The sequence below is a fragment of the Amblyomma americanum genome, unplaced genomic scaffold (assembly GCF_052857255.1).
Source record: "Amblyomma americanum isolate KBUSLIRL-KWMA unplaced genomic scaffold, ASM5285725v1 scaffold_224, whole genome shotgun sequence".
In the NCBI taxonomy this organism is placed as follows: domain Eukaryota; kingdom Metazoa; phylum Arthropoda; class Arachnida; order Ixodida; family Ixodidae; genus Amblyomma; species Amblyomma americanum.
This window is the reverse complement of record NW_027526696.1, coordinates 51,380-75,606: the sequence shown is the minus strand read 5'-3', so window position 1 is coordinate 75,606 and position 24,227 is coordinate 51,380. Positions and strand designations below refer to the sequence as shown.

Below are 24,227 nucleotides of genomic sequence, written 5' to 3'. Positions count from 1 at the left end.
ATATACAAACCCTAATAAATTTTTATATGACTTTGAACATTTAAATTTTTACACACGCCTTGCATGAACCGCTCTGCTAGCTTGCGGGAAAACTCGGGCAACACTTCATTATACCTTTGTTTCTCCAAGTAGATGTGTACGTGCTGGACTCCGAGAGCAGCATGGCCTTCAATGACGTGAGCTCTGACGTCGCCTGTATGTTGCTAAGAAGAGACAGAAATCGCGCACCTGTGTATTACGAGTGTGCCCGAGCCTGAATGCTGGAAGCAGAAACTCAAAAGCTACGAAGATACTCTGAAGACGCTATTACATGTACACGTAACATAAATTCAAGAAATTGTTAGGCTGTCCATGAAAACCTTCGAAGTCCCAAGTTAGTGATTCAGTGTTGCGCATAGGCAACAGAAGGTTCCGCCATAAAACGCTTGTCGTATTGCTTCGACACTTGTGACGCCCTATAGCTTTATATATTATAGGGCGGATATGTTTTATCTCAGATAATCATCGGCGCATACCTGTGTTCACAAGACCGGACCACTTTTAGCGCGCCGTTACATGCAAAGTTATACCTTCGTCTACGCACACTCGCCAACACGATTCATATTGGGCTCCTTTTTTGCGCTGATGAAGGGTTAGCGACAGCGGAACGGTGCTGTCGGCGTTGACGGTTGCGACTTCGATGGGTCACAGCAGTCGCGACAATCTTACTGCGACACGACTTGGCCCTCAGTATTCGTTGAGGACATCTGCAGGGACCTGGGTAAGCTCCTTGACATTTTCGTCGTTTTTCGAGCACCTGTCTATAGCGCCCGGATCATTAAGGAATGCCCACTATTGAAATTGCCACAGCAGTGTGAGATAGCGCAGCTCATTGGACACAAAACCTATCGGCTAACGCCGCTTTCCAATTCAAGGTAAAGTTACACGGTTCCATACAGAGGAAAAGAAAGCGGTTTTATTCTGTGGGATTAGAAACTTGAATCGGTATCAAAGACAGCAAACAAAGCTAACAATATCGCAGTATTTTTCCCTTGACCGCTTGGTGGAACTGCTCTGTCCAGAAAAGCCTTTTGGGAAGACTCAGCCTACCCGCCGCGGTGGCTCAGTGGTTACGGCACTCGCCTACTGATCCGGAGTTCCCGGGTTCGAACCCGACCACGGCGGCTGCGTTTCGATGCAGGAGAAACGCTAAGGCGCCCTTGTGCTTTGCGTTGTCAGTGCACGTTGAAAATCCCCAGTTGGTCAAAATTTTTCCGGAGCCCTCCACTACGGCACCTCTTTCTTTGTTTCTTCTTTCACTCCCTCCTTCATTCCTTCCCTTACGGCGCGGTTCAGGTGTCCGCCGATATGTGACACAGATACTGCGACATTTGCTTTCCCTAAAAACGAATTTTAATTTTGACACAGTCTGGGTGCGCAATGTATTTCGCTATCGAAGAGCCTGTCGGTACACTGCTTCTCTGTCCACATGCTACTAGCTGCTGCGAATTTATTTAGTTTTTTTTTTGTCTGCAGATACTTCGGGAAAATGTTCAACCTCCAGCAGGAGCCTCCTGCTTGAGGTTTGCTTGAAGTTTGCTGCTCGGACCTGTAAAAGCTTCAATTTCTCGCTGACAACGAATTCCAACGACCCAACGAATTCGAACGAGTACTTTTCGTCTGCGCGGTATAACACGACGGTCCTCCCTCTTCCACTCCCCTTGCCTTCAGACTTTTTTTCTTCTCGATATTTATTGACTCCGACAAGTTTGCACTCCCAGCCTCTACAGTTTCGAACGCTGCCTCCACCGGCATTGCAAGCTCGCGCAGAGTCCCTTGCAGTCGATTAAACGGGTGCTTTCACGTTCACAGCGCCAACATTTGCGTTTGCAGGGCAATGGCAATGAAAAGCGGCACCGTTCCATGGGTGCACTCACGAAGTTTTGCATACAGCTTGCATACTACTTCCTTTTATTTAGCACAAGGAAAGACCTTCCGGGAAAAACTAATGAATTCAGCAGCATTGGTAATTTCAAACAAGCGCTGCTTCGCTATGTTGTTTTTTACGTAGTAAGGTGGTGCTTATAGTTAATAATAAACGCTGTAGTAGAGGGCTTCGGAATAATTATTTCCTCATAGAGTTCTTTAACGTGCACTGAAGTAACATACAACACAGAAGCATTTTTTTTCCATTCGCCCCTACTGAAACGTGGCCACTACTGTCAGGAACCGAACCCGCTGCGCTGCGGCACCACGGCGGAAATTAAAAGTGGCTTTATTAAGTACTGACACATTTTAATTCCTTTTCTTTAAGTTACCTTGCCGATGTTTTCGTCTTTTCCAGGTTCAAAATTTTCTGCACGTTTCCTTGGCGCCTTTTTTCACTACTAAGAATAACTGAATTGTTTTTGCTTGTACCTGTGCATACTTCGAACATAAGCACAGCGTTTCCATTTTTTCTGTCGTTATTCTGGGGTTTTTGTTTTTCCGCTCGTCTTTGTTCACTGGAAATTGTGTCCTTCACGTGGTTCTGCGTTTTGCACATTCACCTGCGTAGCCTACTTCATATATACTTTACCTTTTGCTGAATGTGGATGCATTCAACTCGACTAACGGATATCCAAAGTTAACTAGAGGGCACTTTGAGGAAGATTTCCTACGAGGCACAACATGCAGGTTTCGTATAAACGTTTGGTCATTTCGTTGCACTAACCTATAGGTTTCTCGTGCCCTAAAATTTCCTTTTGTACGACGTTTCCTCCTTAAGATCTAATAACCCACACCTTTGCCACTAATAGTTTTCAGGGATTTGCTATTTCATTTATTTTCCTTCTGACGAAGACTGAGCTTTCCGATTCCATCGCCGCACGTTTTATAGGCAGATGATGCAACCAGAAACCGCGAACACATGCTTGTGCTTCGTGTGCATACGTTGTGTGCCGTTCTCACGAGTGGATCAAACGTATTCGACTGAAGTACGCGGGCAACTGCGCAAGTCACTCCACCAAAATTTATAGTTTATTATAAGCTAAAATGTCTTCACCTTGAAAATTTTTATTTATTTATTTATCCCAAGGACCATAAGAACTTTTTCCGTGCATTTCGCTTCGTTCCTGGTTCGCGGAACTTCTTTTTGTCTAAGACTCCTAGCTTTAAAATTCTTTGCGGTATTTCCATTTGATACGTGCTGTTTAAAGCATTGATGATAATGAATCTAATCTTAGTATACATGTTAACATTAAAATCTGTCCACACCTCACGCGCAAGGCTCTGATTTCTTTTGAAGTTCTGGAATTTAGGGTTTGAAGTGAAATTGTAGAAAGAAGGGGTCGTCGTCGTGTTCAACTCAAATGCAGTGATGAAGACGAAGTAGTCGTGAAGTTTACCTGTAAAAAGAAAAGAAGCTTGTAAACATTGCGTGATAATCCAGGCAAATGTAATTTTAATGCGCATTTGTTCATGTCTGCCTAATGTACTGCCCAATTATTCAAGAAAATGCCTACTTGTCAAATTTAAGCAAAGGGCCTGCGCCTGAAGGGCACCACGCGCGAAGTAAAGTCTGCTTTCTTTAGCGTAAAAAGCTGTTTGCTGCAGTGTCTTGAAACAAGCAGGAGATATTAGCTGAAATGCCCTCATGATATTTGTGCGTGGCAGGATAGGATTCGCAAAGGCAATACATAACTGCTCCTAACAATCCAAAGACCGCAGCAGTAGCCAAGTGGTTGAGCATCCGCCTCGCATGCGGGAGGTGCAGGGCTCAATCCCCAGTACCGCCGGGTACCCACCGGTGATACAATGGGTACAAGCTTTCCCCTGGTCTAGTGCTCGGCTTATTTAGGGTGAAATGCTTGGAAAATGAGTCTTTGACCACACCTTCAGAAGTCGAAAATACTTTGTGCCATGGCGCTCTTTGGCCATAGATGCCCTTCCGCCATAAAAAAATCACCATAATCACTAGCAATACAAGTCCTAACCACGAATTTTCTGTTAGCATGTCCACCATATAGGTCAGCGTGCAGTAAGGGCTGGATAATTGGCATAAATTCATCAGTAAGAAGCTAATCTGATACCTCGTAAATGTAGGTTTTCAGGTCTAATGCATTGTTATACGTTTTAACCAGGAGAGCAGGAATTAACGAAGAGAAAGTAAATTTAATATACTCCAATGAGAAGCTCAATATTGCCGCTCAAACAGCCGGTCGTCCCTAATCTGGGCCGTCACCCTGTGTCTTAAGTTAATTTTGTACTTCTGTTACTTGTCCTGAAGTTTACACGTTGTAACAAGTCAGGTGTCCTTCAGCACTTCTAAAAATTTCTGAATGCATACATATACCACTCCCCCCCCCCCCCTCCTCTCCCCCCCCCCGCCCAAAAAAATTGCCCAGTGCAAGGCTGGCTGCCCAGCCTAACAAGTGGTGATGTGTGAGAAATATGCAGCAGCATGCAAAGCATCCATGTCACTTTCAAATTGCTGAAACTTCTGGAGGCGTGACAAGGTGTTCCTTTCTGCTTTCTTTAGTATTTTGATAATATTTCGCCAGCTGACTATTATTCGTCAGTTTAGCTCGGAGCGTTAGCGGTCACACTCAAATAGAGTTTCCGATAGCTGTGTCACGGCTCTTCAACTGCACGCCCTTCTTCGGAGTGAGAAGGGGAAACATTTTGTAAAAATAGTGAGAGTGAAGTTGAAATCAAAGTGCCGATGGCGAAAATTTCTCTCCAGCCTGACGATAAACGGAGTGACTACGCAGGCAACCGGTATACAAACCGAAAAGATTTCGTCTTTAAACGCGGGAATTTTCGCCTTTAAGGTGTGAATTTGGGCTTGTTGGTTATCCATGAAAACAGCAGGATGCATTGGGGACTGTTCTTCCCCCTGAATTGTCGCGCCGATCTGCACGCCCGAAGGGTCATGAGTATCGACCGTCGCCATTGGCTGGAACGGGGTCCTTTTACGGGGAAAAGCCGCTTCGTTCTTGAGTTGTCTCTGTCTATAGATTGGTGCATGTTCCTACTCGGGTAACAAAAGACTTTGAGACAAAACTTTGAGACTTCCGTTCATTGCATGTTCAATTTTCCTTTCACTTTCGTCATTCATGCAAGCATCGGAGCATGAGGGACCCTCTGCTCGCATTCGAAAATGCATAAAATGCGACGGGCCACAAACTTCCATCTGGCGGAATTTTTAAAACATGTTTTTTTCTTTAGTTTATAAGGCTCTCGCGTTTCAAGAGCTTGATTAAGTCGTTCTCGCACTGCCAGCGACTGGCCTCTTGGTTATTGCGTCTGGTGGACAGACTGCCCAACTAGACGGCAGCCCTTGGATTCCGCGAACAGGATGGGCTTCCTCTGAGCGTAAGTTTTCCTTTGAATCTGGAGTTTTCTTTGGAGGACACAAGACTAGTTTTCTTCAGGGCCTCTTAGAGTTTAGTGGAAGGCAGAATTACGTCTTCAGCGCACTCAAGCAAAGCACCTTGCACTTTAAGAGAAACTTTGGAAAATTCTGCACAATTTTTGTTCTTAGCTACATTCATCTACTGACTAATAAAGAGCTTCTGCGGCCGAAACTTCAATGCTAATGAAAAAGTCCCTGACTTTTCGCCAAGTCTCCAGCTCCCACACCCTCAGCAGCCGAGGGAGTAGGAGAGCAAACGGTATCTCCACTACGTCAACGCCGTCGGGGAAGCTCACTTTAAGGCCCAATTGCTTAAAAAAATCTCGTTTCCTAAAATAACTTCCGGTGTCTCAACAAGTCACCTCAATCTGCCCTCCAACCGCCCTCGGCTTCTCTCACCTTCCTCAACTAATACCAAATACCTGTTTCCGAGTCTTCTGAGGGTTTTCCCTTAATGTCGAAACAGATCACACTGCTTCTCCATGAAGTTAACTTCTAAAAACGGAGCGAATGCTGCAAGTCCTTCCCTAGGCGCGCACATGATAGCAAGAAAGGCAAAGCAAATGACTTACACTTGTCTGCAAAGCATCCTGCTTCACCGTGAGTTGACACACAAAGCAAGGCGGGATTATTGTTATAGGAGTGCTCAGTGATAGCGGCCCGAACGGTGAAGTTCTGGACGACGTTTGCGCCGTAGGAGAGGAAGCCGTCATACGTGGCCACCATGTCCTTGAGGTCAAAGTCGCATTTCACCATCAGGGTGTCCAGCCTCTTGTCCACGCTCACGCGGCAGAACTGCACCACCGAGCGATGTTCTGTTATTAGTGATCCGAAGTTTTCTTGTTCTAACCTCTTAGCTGTAATAACGATAGGAACTGCAGGCAAGTCACTTTTTCCTGAACAAATAGCGTAGATGGAAACGGCAAACTATCGTTTTAATCCGAGGTATAACCCAACGCAAACAATTTCGTGCCGAAAGCGTTAGCATAAAACACAGTTTTTTTCTTTTGTGACACTGCTAATTTACTGAACAGCTAGCATCCTGAGACATCAGTGGTTTAGAGGCTGTTGCTTGCGGAGCCTATTTTCGGTTTAATGACACTTTTATTCTCTTCTGCTCCGACTCACCCTATTGGCAGGTTTGTGCAAAAATTAAATGCGTTTTTCCGCACGTTCACAGGTAGCAATACTGAGTTCCAGATTAGCCGGCTTCAGGTTTGATAGTAAGGTTTTCAAGCCGTGCACAAAATATCAGCTATTTCAGGGCAAACTCCTCTGATAAAGGCAAATCAAGAAGTCGGCTGGTCCTGTTTTTTTTTTCGTAATGCTTGGCTAGGGTGAACAAATCTCATAAAGAGCTGTTCGACGGTAGGGGAATTTCATGGCCATTTTCATTAAAACAGCGCACTTTCAGCGCTGTGAATAAACCAACACCAGATGTTTTTTTTTTTTACCATGTAAACATTTTTCTTTCAAAACCCATGAAAGATACGACAATGCGGTCTGTGCAAGTGTATTGCACGGCGCGGCGCACATTATAGCAGTGGTCGTAGGCAGTTATCAGACGATTACTCAGGCATTATAAACTAATCAACATTTTATTTTTGGTTTTAGGGCACAATGTTATAGGGCCAAATCGGGGTGATTCAAGATCGCAGGTGAACCGAGTTTTTTTTTTTAATTTCTAAATCAGCATCGTGATTCGAAATATCCACATGCAAGTATGCGCGCAAAACCAGACCGTATTCCAAATATCACGCGAGATGCGCCGGAAGTGGTATGTATAGTCGCATTTCACGCCGGGGAGAAGCGAGATTCACGCGAGAGAGAAATCCTCCCCTCTCGAACTGGTAGTTGTGTACACGTCACCAATACCTGATGTCTTCGGGCGCCGGAGCTGGGGCGCTAGACCTCATCGAGGATGGGGGGCCTGTTCCTCGGCCAGCACAAAATCTCCCCCGGTTGGCGGTCATTTCTTCGCGCGCCTGGCAACTTCCCGATGGGGTCGGGGGCAACGCCCTGTCAGACATACGCGAGCACCAAGTACTTCGAGGCAATAGACTTCTCCAGGCCTACGTCATCAGCGCACGTGTTTCTGATCGAACGGGCAAAATATGTGTGGTACCGAGGAGGCCCTCACCGGGAAAGAAAGGCTGCGAGGCGTCTCGAATCGGGGATCAAAATTTGCCCCGCCGCGGTGGCTCAGTGGTTAGGGCGCTCGACTACTGATCCGGAGTTCCCGGGTTCGAACCCGACCGCGGCGGCTGCGTTTTTATGGAGGAAAAACGCTAAGGCGCCCGTGTGCTGTGCGATCTCAGTGCACGTTAAAGATCCCCAGGTGGTCGAAATTATTCCGGAGCCCTCCACTACGGCACCTCTTCTTCCTTTGTTCTTTCACTCCCTCCTTTATCCCTTCCCTTACGGCGCGGTTCAGGTGTCCAACGATATATGAGACCGATACTGCGCCATTTCCTTTCCCCCAAAAACCAATTATTATAAGCGGCGGGGGAGCGTTCTGCACCAGCAAAACCGGTTCAGAACCGAAAGTGGACGATTTTGCCCATCGAGCCACAACAGGCATGGTCATGGAAAGGGGGCAACGCCTTGTCAGTCATATGAGAATACGACGCACTTCGATGAAACTGGGCGTTGAGGCCAGCGCGGACGCGTTCTCGTTGGCGCGCACCCAACATCTATCGTCTGGCAACAGTGCCATCCCACACAGACAGACTTCGCCTCCCGTGTGAATGCGGGAGCGGGGGGGCGGGGGGGGGGGGGGGGGGGGGGGCTTCGCCGACCAGTGACGATCTCTCACTAAAACTGGCCGTGGTGCGGCTAAAGCCAAAAGTGGTATCAGCTAATCAGGGACGGTATGCGCACTTTAGAATGACCTGCGATTGGCTGACGCGTGGAGTGTACCAAGTCAGGCTGTCTTAAATGCTGCGGAAAGCAAGCCAGCATCCTTTTAGTGGATGCAAAAAGCTGGAAATTACTTTCTCGATTTGCTGATTGTATCTCTGACTACCAGAACGGAGTCAGGAATTACCGAGATAAAAGCACAGAAAGCGACAGAGCCCGCTCAGAACACCAGTGCGTAGATTTTTTTAAGGAAGCCATGTGTATTTGATTTCTTTTTCATGGCAAAACTGTCGCGAGCACGAAAGCTTATACGACCTCCTTGTCGAACTTGGGCATCAACTTTGTGTGCAGGTTCCGAAGCTTGCCGTTCTTCAGGTGGAAGCGGTACAGCGTGCTGTTATTGGGTGCTCCTGCCTCTCGAATGTTGAATTTAGAGTCGGCCAGAGACAGGTTGTCCGGTCCTATGTTGGCGAACAGCGTATGGAGCACCTTTTCTTGATCGGTGGGGCTGCCCGCCCAAACGCAGCCTTCGGTAAAAAAAAAAAAACATAATTGAATGAAAGGTACAATAACGCCGTGTGAGGAGTTTGAAAATGGTTTTCTGGCGCGCTAGTTGGTGCTTCTCGTTCATGATTAAACTGCGCGAAATAAACACACGCGCTCTGTGTGTGTACGTGGTTTCTTGTCTTTGTCCCTGTTTTTTTCGCGCAGTTTAATCATGAATGAGAAGTTTGGTTTATTTCTTTCTTCACATACACTGTAATCCCCGCTGGGGATTTTTGAAGGGTGGGATACAATAAACATTAACAAACCCAACATAATGACAAGGCAAGCAACACAAAAACAAATAAGATAAATGCAGCTTGAACATTTTGAGAAATAAGCATGGACAACAGATTTTTAAAAAATACTGGAAGCAAATGTCAACAATGATGAGTTTGAAACTTAGTCATTGGTTAGGAGATTCCATTGAATTGCTGTTCCTGGAAAGAGAATTCTTTAAAAAGTTATGTGTGCTTTCTTTAACTGGGAATTTGTGCGACTATGTCTCTGCATAATGGCATAACCAGATGAAGAAAAAATAATATTCCCGCGAGATCCGTCGTACAGTGAACGTTAATAAGTTTAAAGAGGAATTTTCGTCGTGATACAAGATCTTTTTCTGCGTTAATGGCGGCAAGTTCACTTTCGTTAAGAATTCTGTCACAGAAGTACGTCCAAATCTATTATAAATGAAGCAAGCTGCTTTTATTTGCGTCATTTATATTTTGTTAATGCTATTTTGTGAAAGGGTCTTCAATAAAACAGACAAAGACTAGTATCGGCATGAATTATGGCTTTGTACGCGAGTAGGCGGATAGAACGAGTAGAAAGTCTCAAAGCTCATTTCAGGAAGAACAACTTGCTATTATAAGCCTTAGCTACTACACAGTCAGTGTGCTTAGTCCAAGTGAGGTTATCAGCGATCCAGAGTCCGAGATATTTCTTTTATCCCTCGGAGAGAATTATGTTCTTTGTAGCGCATGGAAACTTCAGTTTATTTTTCATGCTTGTAACTGACATGAAAATCGTTTTTTTTTTTCTGGAAACGAATTGACATTTGCCGAGCTTTGCACCAGGCAACAGCATGTCTCAAATCGTCATTATGCAACGCCTGATCAGTGGTGTTTTCTATTTCGGAGTTCAATGCACAATCATCAGCATAATGCTTAACCTTACCGGGAATACCATTCAGCACATAAATAATAAGCAAAAGAGGAGGAGAGAGCCGCTGCGGTGGCTCAGTGGTTATGGCACCCGGCTGCTGCCCCGAAAGACGCGGGTTCGATCCCGGCCGCGGCGGTCCCATTTCGATGGAGGCGAAATTCTAGAGGCCCATGTACTGCCCGATATTAATGCACGTTAAAGAACCCCAGGTGGTCGAAATTTCCGGAGCCCTTCACTACGGCGTCTCTCATAGCCTCAGTCGGTCATGGACGTTAAATCCCCATAAACCAAACCAAACCAAAAAAAGGAGCGGAAGAGGCCCAAGGACCGAACCCCTGGGAACGCCAGAGTCTATTTAAAGTTGGTATGAATGGTGATCATCAAAAGCAACAAAGTGTTACCGGTGCTCAAGATAGGCAACTAGCCAGTTAAATAGTCTGGAAATTTTAGTATCCTGATCAAATTATGAAGTAGTTTATTTGTGAAACACCTTATTGAAAGCCTTCGAAATAACCTTAAATAAAGCGACTATTTTTTCCCATCGTTAATTGCTTTGGCAAAGTCATGCACTGTTAAGAACAGTTGGGTACAAAAAGGGGAGCCTTCTCGAAAACAATGCTGATGCTGTGTTTGAATATCATATTTGTCCAAGAATTCTCAAATATGACTATGGATTGCGTGCTCCCAAAATTCGCATATCATAGGTGTCCAAGAAATTTCCAGGTGGTTCTGCATGCAGTGCTTTTTCCCTTATGATATAGTGGCTTGACTCTGTCAGTCCTACAGTCGTTCGGCGTTGGTCCTTGTGGACAGGATGCGCAAGTATTTTGACGTCCATTCCGCATACCGCTGCAAAAATGTGTTTTTGAATGTTTTCTGGTTCAGAAGACTTTCTAATGTCCAAACCTACAGCATATCTAATATGCCTGGTTCACTTATTCGAACATCCGGTGTAGGCGGCGCAGACGATTCGAAAGGTGGCATTATTCTATTTTCTGATGGACTTAGATTATTTATTAAATGCGTTTGCAATTTTTTCCCACCGTAAACTATCTTTCCATTCACATTAAAAGGACCACATTCGGAATTCTGTAGGCTGGAGAAAAAGAACACCAATATCTTTCTGATGCTGTGGTTATGAAACATTGCAGCAATCCAGCATAATACCGTTGTTTATCGGCACGTATTTGGCTTCTAAACTGTGAGGAAACGTCGCATTTTTTGCCCGACTGCGCGCATTGCTTCTCAATTTTAATGCGAAGCATTTCATGGCTCATGAGTGGCGTCACCGGAACCTGTGGACAGGCGCTGTGGACGGAAGTTGTGGGCAGAGCGTGTCCGCCCGAACTGAATAAAAGTGCAGTCGTAGCTCCACCATACGTCACCCACTGAAATCCCCGCTCGCAGTGTGCGGCGCTGGTCCAGCAGATGGCGAGCGCGTAGGCGAGATGGCGGACGCGCAGTAAGAGAAGTGCTTTCGCATTACTGCACCTAAGCAGACTTAAGTGCACCCCTGGAGTTTTTTCTCTCTAGCCGTTTCAATTGCCTTTGGAGCATTAACGTCTTCCGGGGGACCCAGGGGTTCTTGCCTTTTCTCTTTTTTTTTATCGGTGGGAAAAAAATGATCAATGCAGCTCTTTCGGTAATTTTTTTTAAACCTGCACGAAAGCGTATGTACATCTTCCGTGCTTCTTGTAAAGGTATCGAAGTTAAGCGAAAGCGTGTCAAGAATTGACACATCATCGCCTCGAAAAAGTTTCGGTAAGATGAATATTTATATTTGTTATCTAACACACCGTCTGCAAAAAGTTTAATCGTGGTACGACTCCTGTTGCGCAGCACGACTAAAGAGTCCCGTTAGCAATGGAATAACAGTAAGGGGTAAAGGAAAAGTAAAAACGCGCGCGAATGGTCCATGGGAAGAGGCGATGGCAGCGCGCTCAGTGAATGCGTAGGGTAACACATTTGCGAACATGTGTCTGAAGTGTAAGAAGCCGCGTTTGCGCAGGTTTTTGGATAACCTTAATGAGCTCAAGCATATTGTGAGGTGCATGAGAAAAGAGTGAAATGAATACACATGCAGCCCGTAAAGCGCATCCCAATGGGCGACAAAAAAAAAAAAAAGCCCCGAAGACTGCAACAAAAACGAGAGCGCTGTGCAAAACCACTGACAATTACAGATAAATTATGTACAAGATGCGCGACAATAACCTCAGGAGTGGTGTTATTTTTCGCAATTTGGGTTTTCAGGTTAAATTCGGCACAATATTTTGTGCTTTTTTTTTTCCACAGCGCCATAGGCAGCTGCAACTCAAGAACTAAGCGGCAAGTACCCTCAAAGGCGGCCCTCTCGTCAATGGCCTAAACCGATTGTCACCTGCCAGCCATCGCGATTTCACAAACGGTGGACAGCATTGGCTGGAGGGGCTCCTTTGAGGGGTGCCTGTCGTTTACTTGTTGAGTTGTGTCCGACTGTAGTTTATATTGTTTGAAAAACGTGTACGAAAAACGTACGGCTAAGTAGTTTATTTGTCATCAGGATTAGAACCGCAAACCACGAACGTATTCTTACCTGCCGAAATGGCTGCTACGATGACACACACTGCCTTCATGCTTGAGGCAGAAGAACGGCGATTCTGCAGTGGGGATAAGTGACATGCACAAAAGCACAGCGCCTGAGAAAGCAATCACTTTTTGGCTAAAATTAGCATCGCAGTCCAAGCGCCAGATTCACGGCTCTTGCTTCACAGTAGACAATTGGCCTAGTTTATTCTCTTAAAATGTTTCTGAAGGTCATTTTAACACGCACAAAAAAAAACGGCATGTTAAAATGCCCGAAGTACCAAAACTTGCAATTTTGTCGAATAGAAACTCTTAATTGAAGAAAAACAATGACAACTGACGTTTTCAAACTTCAAAACAGTGTCTGCCCAAGGCTGCTAAATCTAGAGCTTCCAAAATAATTTGCATTGCACTATGTTAAGGAGAAAAAAAAATGAATTGATATTTAGGTGCGTGGTAAATTTGCATTACCAGGAACGTTCATCGTGAAGAAAAATATTAAATTGTTAAATATTATTGATGTCACATGTTGTCTTTCAATTTCCAAAAATTATAAAAGTAATATATAGAATTCTTGAGCTCATAAGAATAATTCATGCACATGTTGTGCTGCAAAACTGTGCAACATTATTCATTTGTGTTCCGCGAGGAATTCTTTGACTATTGCTGCTCGTTGCTTAGAGCGGATTTGGCAATAAAAAAACAGACATGTTGATATATCTTATCTATCGCTCGTACTTACAACCATGTGATCTACTTTGGATGCTACTGAAGAGCGATCATTATTCCACCGAAAACATTAGTTTACATTAAAAGTAAACATAATAATCCTGACTTTTCAACGTAAATCTTACGTTAAAAGTTAACTAATAATGTTATATATTGTATCATAAGCATTTGTTTAAGTTTCCAAGTACGTATCGTTGTAATATACTTTTATAAAGATTACTATAATGTCTGAATCATATAATTATGAAAGAACACAACAAATATATTTTAAGCACTGGGTTCCAGAACTTTTCCTAGTGTTCTTACTGTGAGCACTTTTTCAACTATTTGCGACTAAATATCTTAGAATATGTCGACCACAAATTGCGTGCGTCCATTATTTACAGGTTACAGATTGCGTCCCATTATTTTGTTGGAAAACTTTGCTTATTACCCGTCCGCCACTATAACTCATGGCATAACTCTCAGTAATGGCTATATAAGCTTGACTTTCTTGTATCCTTTCGGAGGTGAGTGTATGCCATGCACGGGTTCCATGTTGTGCTGCATTGAGGAGCTGAAGTGTTGCCTTCATTGCTGTCCATGGCAAAGCCTTGATAAAATTTACTGAGTATAGTCATACTGGCGCACCTGCATGGTCGTGTAGGGACCCTTCATCATTTTCGAGAATGTTAAATTTATGTTGTTTAAATGTCAGTTAACGTTAGGAAAAGATTACTTGAACATTTATTTATAACATTACAGAACCGTTAGAAAAAAGCATCAAGAACATTCAAAAAGATGTTTGACCAAAAATATTAACATTGTTGTAAGGTTTATGTGCTACCTGAGTAGCACCAGGGTAACTGCTACCGGCCACGTGCAGTCTTTACCAGCTATCATTCAAAAGTTCAACGTTTTCTCGAGCAAGATCATTTCTGCGCACTCGTACCACGGAAATAGGACAAAAGAAGATACGACAACGCCAGTAGCTCTCATGCCGCCCACTCGGTCAGCTTTAAGCAGTCTTGAGCAGCAACAGCCAAGCACGAACAATCGAGTACTCACTAACTTGCTGTGCGGTGCGGTTAGAACGTCTTGAGGCAGTATAGAGCAGGCATGGGTAGTGTCAAATATACATATATCTTCGGCACTATCTTTCGATACTTTTTCTGTATGCGTATTAGCTATCGCTTGATAAAATGTAAGCATCGGAGTATCAGAATCCAAATTACATTTTTAGCGTATCGTATGTTTTAACGATACCCGATTTTCAAAAAATTAAGTTGCCGCAAATTTTGAGGCTGCTGTGAGTCAGACTTTGGGTCAATAGCGCTCGCTGAGGCCGTAGCGCAACACTGAAAAAAGGAAAGAATTCGGAAGAGGCTATGCCATCCCTGTGGCCCGTTCAGTTGTCTTTTTTCCTACATTCGTTGTTTGGCAGATAGACGACGTATACGTTGGGCTTGAGCACTCTACATGACAGAAGGCATGGGGAGGCAGGCTCGCCGGTATGATGGAAACAATACCCGTTCACCCAAACTAAAGGTTACGGTGGTTGCCAACAGAAATGGATAAATTTCGTCTTCATGCTCAAAGCTTACAGAAAATTTGATGTTTATATTGTAACTTCAATAAAGGTCACACACCTTCCCAAACGCGGATAAATGGAGTCATCAGCGCCGGCAGCATCTAATTCACCAGCTAACGCATTCCTTACGTTTAGAGGCGCCAGCTACAACAAGCCGTAGCTCTCAAGAGGCGCTAGTGAAACTTGAGTTTCTTAACTATACCACGAAGATCCTCGAGTCGACGCGGCCATGCTTCACTCTTATCCCTTGAGAAAAGGCGGCTTCATAAAATACAACACGAACATGTTCATGCGGTTCCTGTATAGAGGTTTTTTTCAATTGCTTCGCTGAAAGCACGGCCGCATCTAGGGGCTCTTTCGGACCGGTGGTTTCAGGAAATATTGTTATTTGCTACAGTTAGGCAAAAAAACACAACCTCAATAACACAGCAGACAAGGAAAGGGAAATTGGGGCTCGTTATGACAAAGTATGTTTCGCCTAATAAAAACTTTTAAGGCATTTTATTCTTTGTTGTTTTCCTTCTAGCTTTAATGTTCAGCTTCAAAACTGTGTTATACATTGTGCTGGTGAAATAACTGTTCGGTTTTACAAAGCGCTTGTAGCTTGCATTTTTTAGCACAGGGCAAAGACAAAGCATGCCGGCAAATACTTCAGTAACAAACGGAGTGTATCAGAGGCAGTTTCAAGTAGACAAGTTCTAAGCGACCGAATCGCATGAAGAACGTTAGCTTAAGGAAAAAGGATTTTCCTAGTCTGTTTATGGAAGCAAACGTTTCAACATCCCCATGGCTCCGCTCCAATGCTGTTTCAACGAATCCAGCTGCGCCGACAGTGGAGCTGAAAGAAATCCGCGCGGTCTGATTGGTTTAAATCCTTTAATTACATATTCAGGAAAACTTTGCGCAGATTAACGCAGGACGGGAGGGAGAAACACGCACACATACACGAGCGCGAGCGCGGACAATTACAGTGCGCTAAACCATACGCACTAAAAATTCAAACCACGCAGAAATTATGGACGATACAGTGCCGAGTATCTGTATCGCAAATCTCTTTTGGCTCGGTGTCTTCTATCGGTATTAGAGAAACGATTTTTTAGGGTAGAGGGTTTTGGTACCGAACATACTTTTTTCATGTATCGTGCCGAGCCTGGTGTAGGAGCAATGCGGGAACAATAGAAAAGGCAGTAATGGAGGGCCACGATATGGTGGCGCCATCTATTGATGCGGGTTGTAACACAAAGTGGCGGCAGGCTGAAAAGTTTTTTTCGCTCTACTCCTATATTGTGTATGATTCGGCGAGAGTCGGCAGAGTCCGTAGTAAAAATGACGTAATTCTCTGCGTTGTTTCGGGGTGTGAGGGTAAGAAATCTAGACTGCTTTTGAAATTTTCCCAGTGATAGGGTCACCTGCTTGCGGAGAAGAAGCACTACGGTAATCCACCAGTGGCCACTGCAAGTTCTCGGAATTTTGAAAAAATTATAATATTTTGTTTGAAGAATATGCACTATTGAAAACATAATATATTTGTTGAAAATAAAAAATTACAGAATTCATAGCGGGAAATAAGCCTCTAAGCAAGAGCTTAAAAGCCTTTTATATAAAAGCTTGGCTTAAGCTTGTTGGATTGAGTTCCTTGGAAAAATAGCACAAAAAAAAAACAAGACATGGACAAAGACAAGCGCCCGTCTCGTCTGATGTGTCCTTGTCTTTTTTTTTCGCTGTTTCCAAGAAGTCTTCCATATAGATTGCATTGAGCCAATTTTGAGGAGCTGGTTTCCGGAGCCACGTTTGCGAATATAAATTTGTTTTTGTAGATGCAAAAATGCCTAGTTTCAATTAAGTAAGAGAGAAATTTGGGCACAGTTTCTTGAAACAGGTTTAGGGCAAAAAGTGGTGAAATCTTTTATCACCGAGTCATCAAATTTGAAACTTCTGAAACCGCGAAAGGCCTTTCTTTCGGCACATCTCGACTATATTGTCACGAAGTAGTAACTGCGATCCGGAGAGCAGAAAGGCTGCAAAAATGGCGTCTAAACAAAACTCTTTATTTGGGCTGGCCTGCGCCCACAATGGACTGAACCACTCTGTGGAGGCGCAGCAACAAGCGTGCTCGGCGGTGGTCGAACAGAATGCCCGCCGCTGTCGGCCGTGCGCAATTTATAGGTGATAGCGAACTTCCGAGATAAAGGATGCAAAGTTACGAGAACATTCGGGAACGAGGCAGAATCGGCACCGCCTGGATGCGATCATTCGAGATAACTCTGGTAGCGTCTTGCATCCACAAAGTGATAAAGCGGCGTGTCGGCAGCTTTGAATAATGAACAAACGAACACTACAAAGGTTCGCGGCAGTATAGTGTCATGGCGTGGAATGGTAAAGGAAGACACGATCTCAGGGATATCCGGCAAACCGCAGACTAACTGTCCTTCTCTTTCATGTTCTCGCGTTCACTAGCTCGCGCCACACTTCGCTCTCGTGCCTTTCCTGCGCCGAGGCCTCTTCGTCCTCTTTTGCCGTTACAATATGCAATCTTTCTGCAAAAAAAGTACCGTAAAACATTAATTGTGTACAAAAAGGTACAGCGTAGTGGGTCCACCGACCGTTCTCATATGACTCATGCTTGAAAGCTCTGTATAAAAGTAAAGTACAGAGGGCAGCTAAATCGGGTGTTTCAGCTAAGTTGTTCTGCAATTTTTAGAAATTGCTCCTTTTCAGTTAGAAGGCACTTTTATTGCCAAAGAATTTTTAGCGGCATATAGCGCAACAGACAACAGCTAATACGTGGTAACTAGTAGGGTGGTTAACTAATAGTGAGCAGTTAACTTTTTTATCTGTTACTGTTCGTGTATTTATTGACAGGCGCGTAGCGAACTCTAAGTAATATCCATATCAGTTTTTAGAATTTCTAGAACGCAGTTGGCCTCGGCGCTGTGGCCCAAGAAACTAGTTACGTACACTGGAGGGGTTGCTTTGCCTGCAAGCTTTGTTGGTTTTTCAAGCCAAAATTTGTTGGGCCACAGCGCCGAGGGTAACGGCGTTTTCGAAATCCTAAAAATTGATATCGATATTTCTTGCCGTGGGATACATGTCTCTCAATAAGGAAACAAAAAATAATAGTTAAAAAGACTACTCAATATTAGTTAGCCAGCCTACTGTTAGCACGTCTTGGCGCTTTTCTCATGCGCTACACCGCTGACAATTCATGCCCAAAAAAGGGCACGTCTAAGTCAAAAAGCGCATTTTGAAAAACTGCAGAACGTCATAGGTGAAACTCCTTGTATACAAGCAAATTCGGCAGCTCCGCGCGAGCATTTCGCCGTTGGCCTGCTGGCGCTGACTGACGACAGCTGCGAAAAACTCGCCTTAGGTGCTTTGCGCACTAAACGGCAGGGACAGAAACGCGACGCTTGCTCGTCAAGCAAAACTTCTTGCAAGCTAGGTTGCCGTGTGTAACACGTTACCCATAGTTTCCACATGGATCCTAGGGGCAAAAGTGGCCTTCAGTCCACAAGAAAGAAGGCAGCACGGTTCGAGGAAAAAATCCAGCAGTGTAACTTGATAGAGCAATTCTACGTGCCTCTCCAAGCAAACACACTGCTATTGCCTGCTCACTTCCCACATCATATCGCAATTTTGTTATTATTCGCAAGTGGCGTGGAAATGTAAGGAATCATCTAGAGAAAGTATTGACTGAGTAATGCATTGCTACGGCGTCCCCACATTCGCGTCTTCATCAGCGGTGCTCAGCTTAGAGCTCCTACTCTGCAGCTGAGTGCTTTACAACTTTCTAATGACCGCGAGCGATGCCTCTATTCATTTCAATTTCGCGACTGGTTTCGGCGGGCTAACGCAGGTTTTCTCTCTGGCTACTCAGTGGCTTCCCCTTTCAAGAAATAACCAGCCAGGATGCTAAAAACCCCATGACCACTGAAAAATTGCTGTGTTGTACTTAAGGCAGACCTAAAATTTCGGTTCAGAGACCTGTACCGATGCGCTAAACGATAGCCAATCTATTAGTATTATAATTGCGACAGTCTGCAGCATGGCTGGTTGGCACACACTATCTCTTTCTATCCCACGCAAAAATTCAAGATTTTTTACACCGGACAGTATGGTTGTAAGAAAATCTTAAAGATCTAATCGAACACAAAAAGCGCGACCACTCATTGCCCACAGATTTACAACAGCACTGCAATTGTTCCCGCAGGTTAACTGCCACTCGCCGATTAACAAAAAATCCCTGTACGAAACTTGCACCTGCATCAAATGTGACAACGAAAACAAGCTCGGAACATTGTAGGTTCGTTGGCTTATAACGCGGCAGCATACGAAGCGATGCTATCGACCATAGCGTAGAATAGATATGAGAGTGAATCCGTCGCCAAGACTTCCAGCGCGGTTTAGCAAGTAAAAATAGCGCGTTGCCTTGGAAGATGATCTTAGTGTTTTTGCAATGCCGATGGTTTGATTACGAAGGCTTCGCGTTTCCAAAAAAAGAACCTTGCCGACGGCACGATGGACGCACATTAAAGTGCATGACGCTTCCCTTAGAATCTGATCTTGTGGAGGTCCGAACTGAGAAATGTTCGCTCTCTTCTTACGCAAAAAGAAGTCCAGGATCCTTGGAGATCACTTTTAAGTGTGAAGCAAGAATATTGTAAGGTACTGTAATGGAAATACTGGAGGTATGGTACATTCTTCCGATGCGTAACAAAATCTTTTTTTTAAAGCTTGTCATTCACTCGCATCGAATAGTTAAGACTGTCATAGAAAACCAATGGGGAACGCTTTTGGCTAGAGCAAAAACGTTAATAGAAAAAAAAAACACACCTGCCGAAGCGTTATCTGCGCATCTACTGATTTTTAAAGTGAAGTTTTACGATATATGAAAAAATTGAGTTCACAAACAGCTTCCCGTTGAAAAATGCGCTTGTCCTAAATTTCTGGGTATGATAGTGCGCCTTTTGTACGTTCTATTTCTTTATTGCAGTCCGCCTATACGAGGCCCTATGTATTACAACCACTGTGTGCTCTTAATACGTCGTTTCCTTCGATACGCGAATACGTTTACGCTGTCCAACTTTTCTTCTTCGGAAACTTTTTCTCACAGTATTGCGAATACTGCTCATGTTCTTGCAGTTTAGTTAGAAAGGGACCATGCCTTGCATTCTTTAAAGCGTTGTAGCTGAAGCGATAGTTCCAGGTGTAAAAATCAGTCTTGGAACTAGTTTGCATACCATCGCGCGGGGATTATTGCCTGGAACTTCGTCCTATCTGATTCTCTGCAGCTCTTAAAGTTCCTGTTTTCTATTACCAGGCCTAAATCTAAAGAATATTATCGTCTGTTATAGGATGGTTGGGGCTAGGAACGATCTGTTAAGATACGGTGAATCTTGAAATTAATCGTCCGTTAGCCGGTCGCATTTCTTAATTAATTACCCACACTTGCACTTTGGGCACATTTCTCTGCTAAGTGGCCTTAATGTCTTTGTAAAAACTCCGTCCGGTAACAAAGCAACTTAGTAACGAGCGCGTTTTCAGTAGCAAAGCAACTCTAGGTCAGTAGGCGTGCAGCAACTTACCTGTCTTTGGGTGTCCTCGCTGAAACAATGCGAAAGAATCCAGCGCAGCGCGAGAATAAGGGAGAGCACAGCAGTGGTATCATTTTTTTTTATTCTTCGGATATCAGAGTGCCAGCCACAGCAAAGCTTATCTCCTTTCTTTTGTCACGCGTTTTCAGACGATCTCTACTAAAGGTTATCAGTCGGTAGGAGTCAACACCACGCCTTCCCACGATTTGTCAATTGGATGTGATACCACGCTGAAGTGTTGAAGTGCCCCATACGTACTCCATTTCTTTCTCGATCAAGACCCTATTTTTCTAAATTGTTTCATCCCAAGCTACCAGTTTTTAAAAAAATGGGTGAATTGTAATCTCAGTACAGCTAGCTTGAAAGGTGCAATTTTGTTTGAATTGATTTCTATCCGAAAACCGTCTCGTCTAAAAAAGTTACTTCATTGGAAAAGGTCTCTTTAGTAACTGTGATTTAAAAAAAAAAAACCTATTCAGGTCATGCACAAGCAAAGCATGACTTCAGTTCATTGCACAGTATTCTGACAACGCAGATGCTGACCTGACGCGTCACTAGACTTACTGCATGGAGCTTAGCACTCTGCCAGTCATTGTTGCTCTAACGCTGCTGTACACATCAAAGAGGTAGCAGTGATGCTGAAAAAATGTATTGCGCCCTTGAGATAGTCGCCTCGACTCGGAAGTACTCTGAATGCGGTTGGTGCTGCTCGCGGTGAAACAAAGGTCAGGAAAGAAAAAAGCACAAGAAAACAAGTTAGTTGATAGTTATTCTATTCGTCCAACATTCGTTTATTGCTTGCTGTTGGCAATAAAATATCTTCCTTCCTCCGTGTAAACAATTAGTCATTTTTAGCTCTCGGGGGTAAAATGATCCCCTCCTCTCATTAGCCCATCCTTTTCAGAAAAAAAAAGAAAAACAATTTCTACTCTATTCTCATCAAAATGGTTAGCGCCCAAATTTTATTACTTGACTCTCGAAAAACACTAGACCACGAATCCAGACGCCTCAATAGGGACGCAGCACATAGGCAGATGTCTCTGCCATTCGTTAAATACCATGGTATAAAGGCATTGCCAGAATGGTGGCAGAAGAATTGCCGTAAATTGCACTCTTATCCGAACTCGCTCATTTTCAAACGAATCGATATCACTGTAAGCATCACTGCAAACTTGCGCCCCAAACGCTTTTCCATAAACTTAGTGAGCATGCATCTATCCCTTCGCGGAAATTTTGTTAAATCACACCATGCAATGTTTCGAAGACTAAACTCCACGACGTGCCCTGATTTAAAATTTAAACTGGTATCCTATCATTTATCTATCACGCAGTGGAACAGCTTTACGGCCGTACCGCAGAAGTATACATAAAGAGATCGTACCCTGCAAATGGAAAGGTCTAATCACGTTGGCTTATACTTTTTTTCTCCTGATTTTTTCTTCTACTGGTTGCTATGTATCGTTTCTTGTGTTTAATACCTTTGTGCATATAGTAGTTACTTTTCCATATTTGTAACTTGCGCGTATGAATGAATCTATCTATGGACGCGCCCTTTTTGTGTGTTTCATATCCCCCCTTCTGGAATAGCCCCTTACTGGGCTGCATTATGTAAAAATGAATAAGCTGTTAAGAATAACAATGCCCCCCCCCCCCCCCCCGTCATAACTTGCCTGTGAGGGCCTTTAGGTGTGTCAGAAACAAGTAACTACGAAAAAAAAAGCATAGTGACACACCACACCGAGGAGAGGCAGAATGAGGGGACGGTACAAAAGTGGCCTCGCCCCATTATTCAGTGTTTCAGTGCAGCTCAAGAAAAAACGTAGGCTGCTTAAAGCATAAAGACCGCTTTTGCAGCATGGTAACACTAGCGGGGGAGTACGTCAGAAACGAAGGAATTTACGATGACTATAGCACGCTGGTTAACTTTCTACTGTTGCAGTTAGACACCTTGCTGCAATGAGAAGTTTCTAGCTGGCCCGAATATCAATGTCAGCTTTTAGTACTTCGAAAACGCGATTACGCTTGTAGCTGCGGCGCAATGAATTCTAGCTGTGCCAAGCGTCATTCGAAAACCGCTACATATCACTCGGCAACGGACGCGTCGCGTGACCAATGCCGGGCGGAACAGAGAATTAAAGCCACGAGACATGCCAGGCGCCGACCAATGGGCAGCGCCTTCCCCCTCAGCTCTTGCTCCCTTCCCTTACCTTTCCTCCTCTCCCTGATCTGTGGGCAAGACGGCCGACGCTGTGATCCGGGGAAGCTCGGCATAAACATCTCTCGCTGCAAAAGAGACCAGTAATCAAACCCGAATGGCATTGAAGGACGCCGGTGTTCGCTCAAAGTATTTCGCTGTGCACGCACTGTTCTCGTCGTTGGACGGTTAGCATATTCGAGGCTCATTCGGTGGGTCCGCGCTGTGGCTCCAAAGTGTTTCTGTGTGATCCCATTTCCCGGATGCTGTGGATTCCGCTGAGCGCCCTTGCCCTCACACCTCAGAAGTTGCAGCTCACACACCCTAAACACCGATACACCCATACGGGAGTAAAAAAGGGAGTAAGCTGTCATCTAGCGCATGCGCTAGGGAACAGCTTACTCCCTTTTTTACTCCTTTCTGTTTAGAGTGCAGCACGCGCGTGATAGTCGTAACCAGGAAGAGGGCAAGGGCATCTCTGGCGCTCCACGCTGATCATTTTTTTCTTCTGTCCCGAGGCATGTCTTCCTTGCTGGCAAATGCCTTGTGGTCCAAGCGGTGCTACTACGATGCACCGCCATATGCTTAACGACACCAATGATGATGCCCGCAAGGACCTGTGAACCTCTGCACCAACGATCCGCATTTAATTTGACGCGCCCATATGTGAACTTCGAAAAGTTTTGGCCAATGTGTGCGGCAAAAGTTCACAGGCGAACACATCTCTGGCTCAAGGATGGCCGCACACGTTCACAGTGGGAAAATCTGCGCTTATTTGTCCGCACCAGTTCGGCGGCGACAGTGGAATGCCGCCTAGTCATATTTATAGTAAAAATTGCATTGGATTGGATTTTGGATTTTTATGGCGCAAGAGCATCTATGGCCAAAGGAGCGCCATGGCAAAATATATTTTCGATTACTTAAGGTGGGGTCAAAGACCCATTTCCCAAGCATTTAACCCCAATTAAGCCGGGCACCAGACCAGGGGAAAGCTTGTACCCATTGTATTACCGGTGGGTACCCGGCGGCACTGGGGATCGAATCCCGCACCTCCCGCAATATAGTGAAAATCAACCAGCTGCTGGTCCACTGTGCCACAATATGAAAATGTGCCCTTTCGGCAAAGGGTACTGCGGTTAAGGAAGAAAATTTGGTACATTACTGCCAGGTTTTTGGTACATTACTGCCAGGTTTCCACATATGGACAAAAAATGATGGTTGGTGTTTTGATTTGCTTTACGGAACATCCCAAAGCGACTCAGGCTATGAGGGACGCAGTAGTGGGCGGCTCCGGATAATTTCGGAAACATGGGGTTCCTTAACGTGCACTGACATCGCGCAGTACACGGGCCCATAGAATTTCGCCTCCATCGAAATGCGACCGCCGCGGCCGGGATCGAAACCGCGTCTTTCTGGCCAGCAGCCGAGCGCCGTAACCACTCAGCCACCGCGGCGGGCGACGAACGAAATGGCGGTCGTGTACAGCGGAATTTTTTTCAACCCAGGTTTTTTATTTTAAAATTTGTGTGAGATAGGTGTCGATGCGGTCTGTTTAGCTGGATTTTACAGCAAGGCGGACATTATGCACCTTATATGTATCTTTAAATAAACAATTAATTGTCTCAAATTAACGAATAA

At 44.6% G+C, this 24,227-nt stretch overlaps 1 protein-coding gene across 2 annotated transcripts; it reads right to left on the bottom strand.

The window, feature by feature from the left end:
* Nucleotides 1-2,774: 2,774 nt before the first annotated feature.
* Nucleotides 2,775-20,474, bottom strand: LOC144112489 (uncharacterized). 2 transcript variants are annotated; one of them, XM_077645315.1, is made up of 5 exons: nt 20,387-20,474; nt 12,513-12,576; nt 8,549-8,760; nt 5,947-6,169; nt 2,775-3,365 (listed from the first exon to the last, which is right to left on the bottom strand). In XM_077645315.1, exons 2-5 carry the CDS (start codon nt 12,550-12,552, stop codon nt 3,046-3,048), a joined length of 795 nt encoding a protein of 264 aa, XP_077501441.1. In that variant the 5' UTR covers nt 12,553-12,576; nt 20,387-20,474; the 3' UTR covers nt 2,775-3,045. The 2 variants fall into 2 exon arrangements, with proteins under 2 accessions (XP_077501441.1, XP_077501442.1); XM_077645316.1 differs by lacking the exon at nt 20,387-20,474 and adding an exon at nt 15,533-15,639 and having other exon boundaries at nt 12,513-12,578.
* Between the last annotated feature and the right edge of the window lie 3,753 nt (nt 20,475-24,227).

Bases quoted from the DNA above. Each gene is read 5' to 3' on its own strand.
- LOC144112489 (XM_077645315.1), bottom strand. From the start codon at position 12,552: ATGAAGGCAGTGTGTGTCATCGTAGCAGCCATTTCGGCAG. The intron at 8,761-12,512 runs GTAAGAATACGT...TTTTTACCGAAG, and splicing joins CGTAGCAGCCATTTCGGCAG to GCTGCGTTTGGGCGGGCAGC. The intron at 3,366-5,946 runs GTAAGTCATTTG...TTCTTTTTACAG, and splicing joins AGGATGCTTTGCAGACAAGT to GTAAACTTCACGACTACTTC.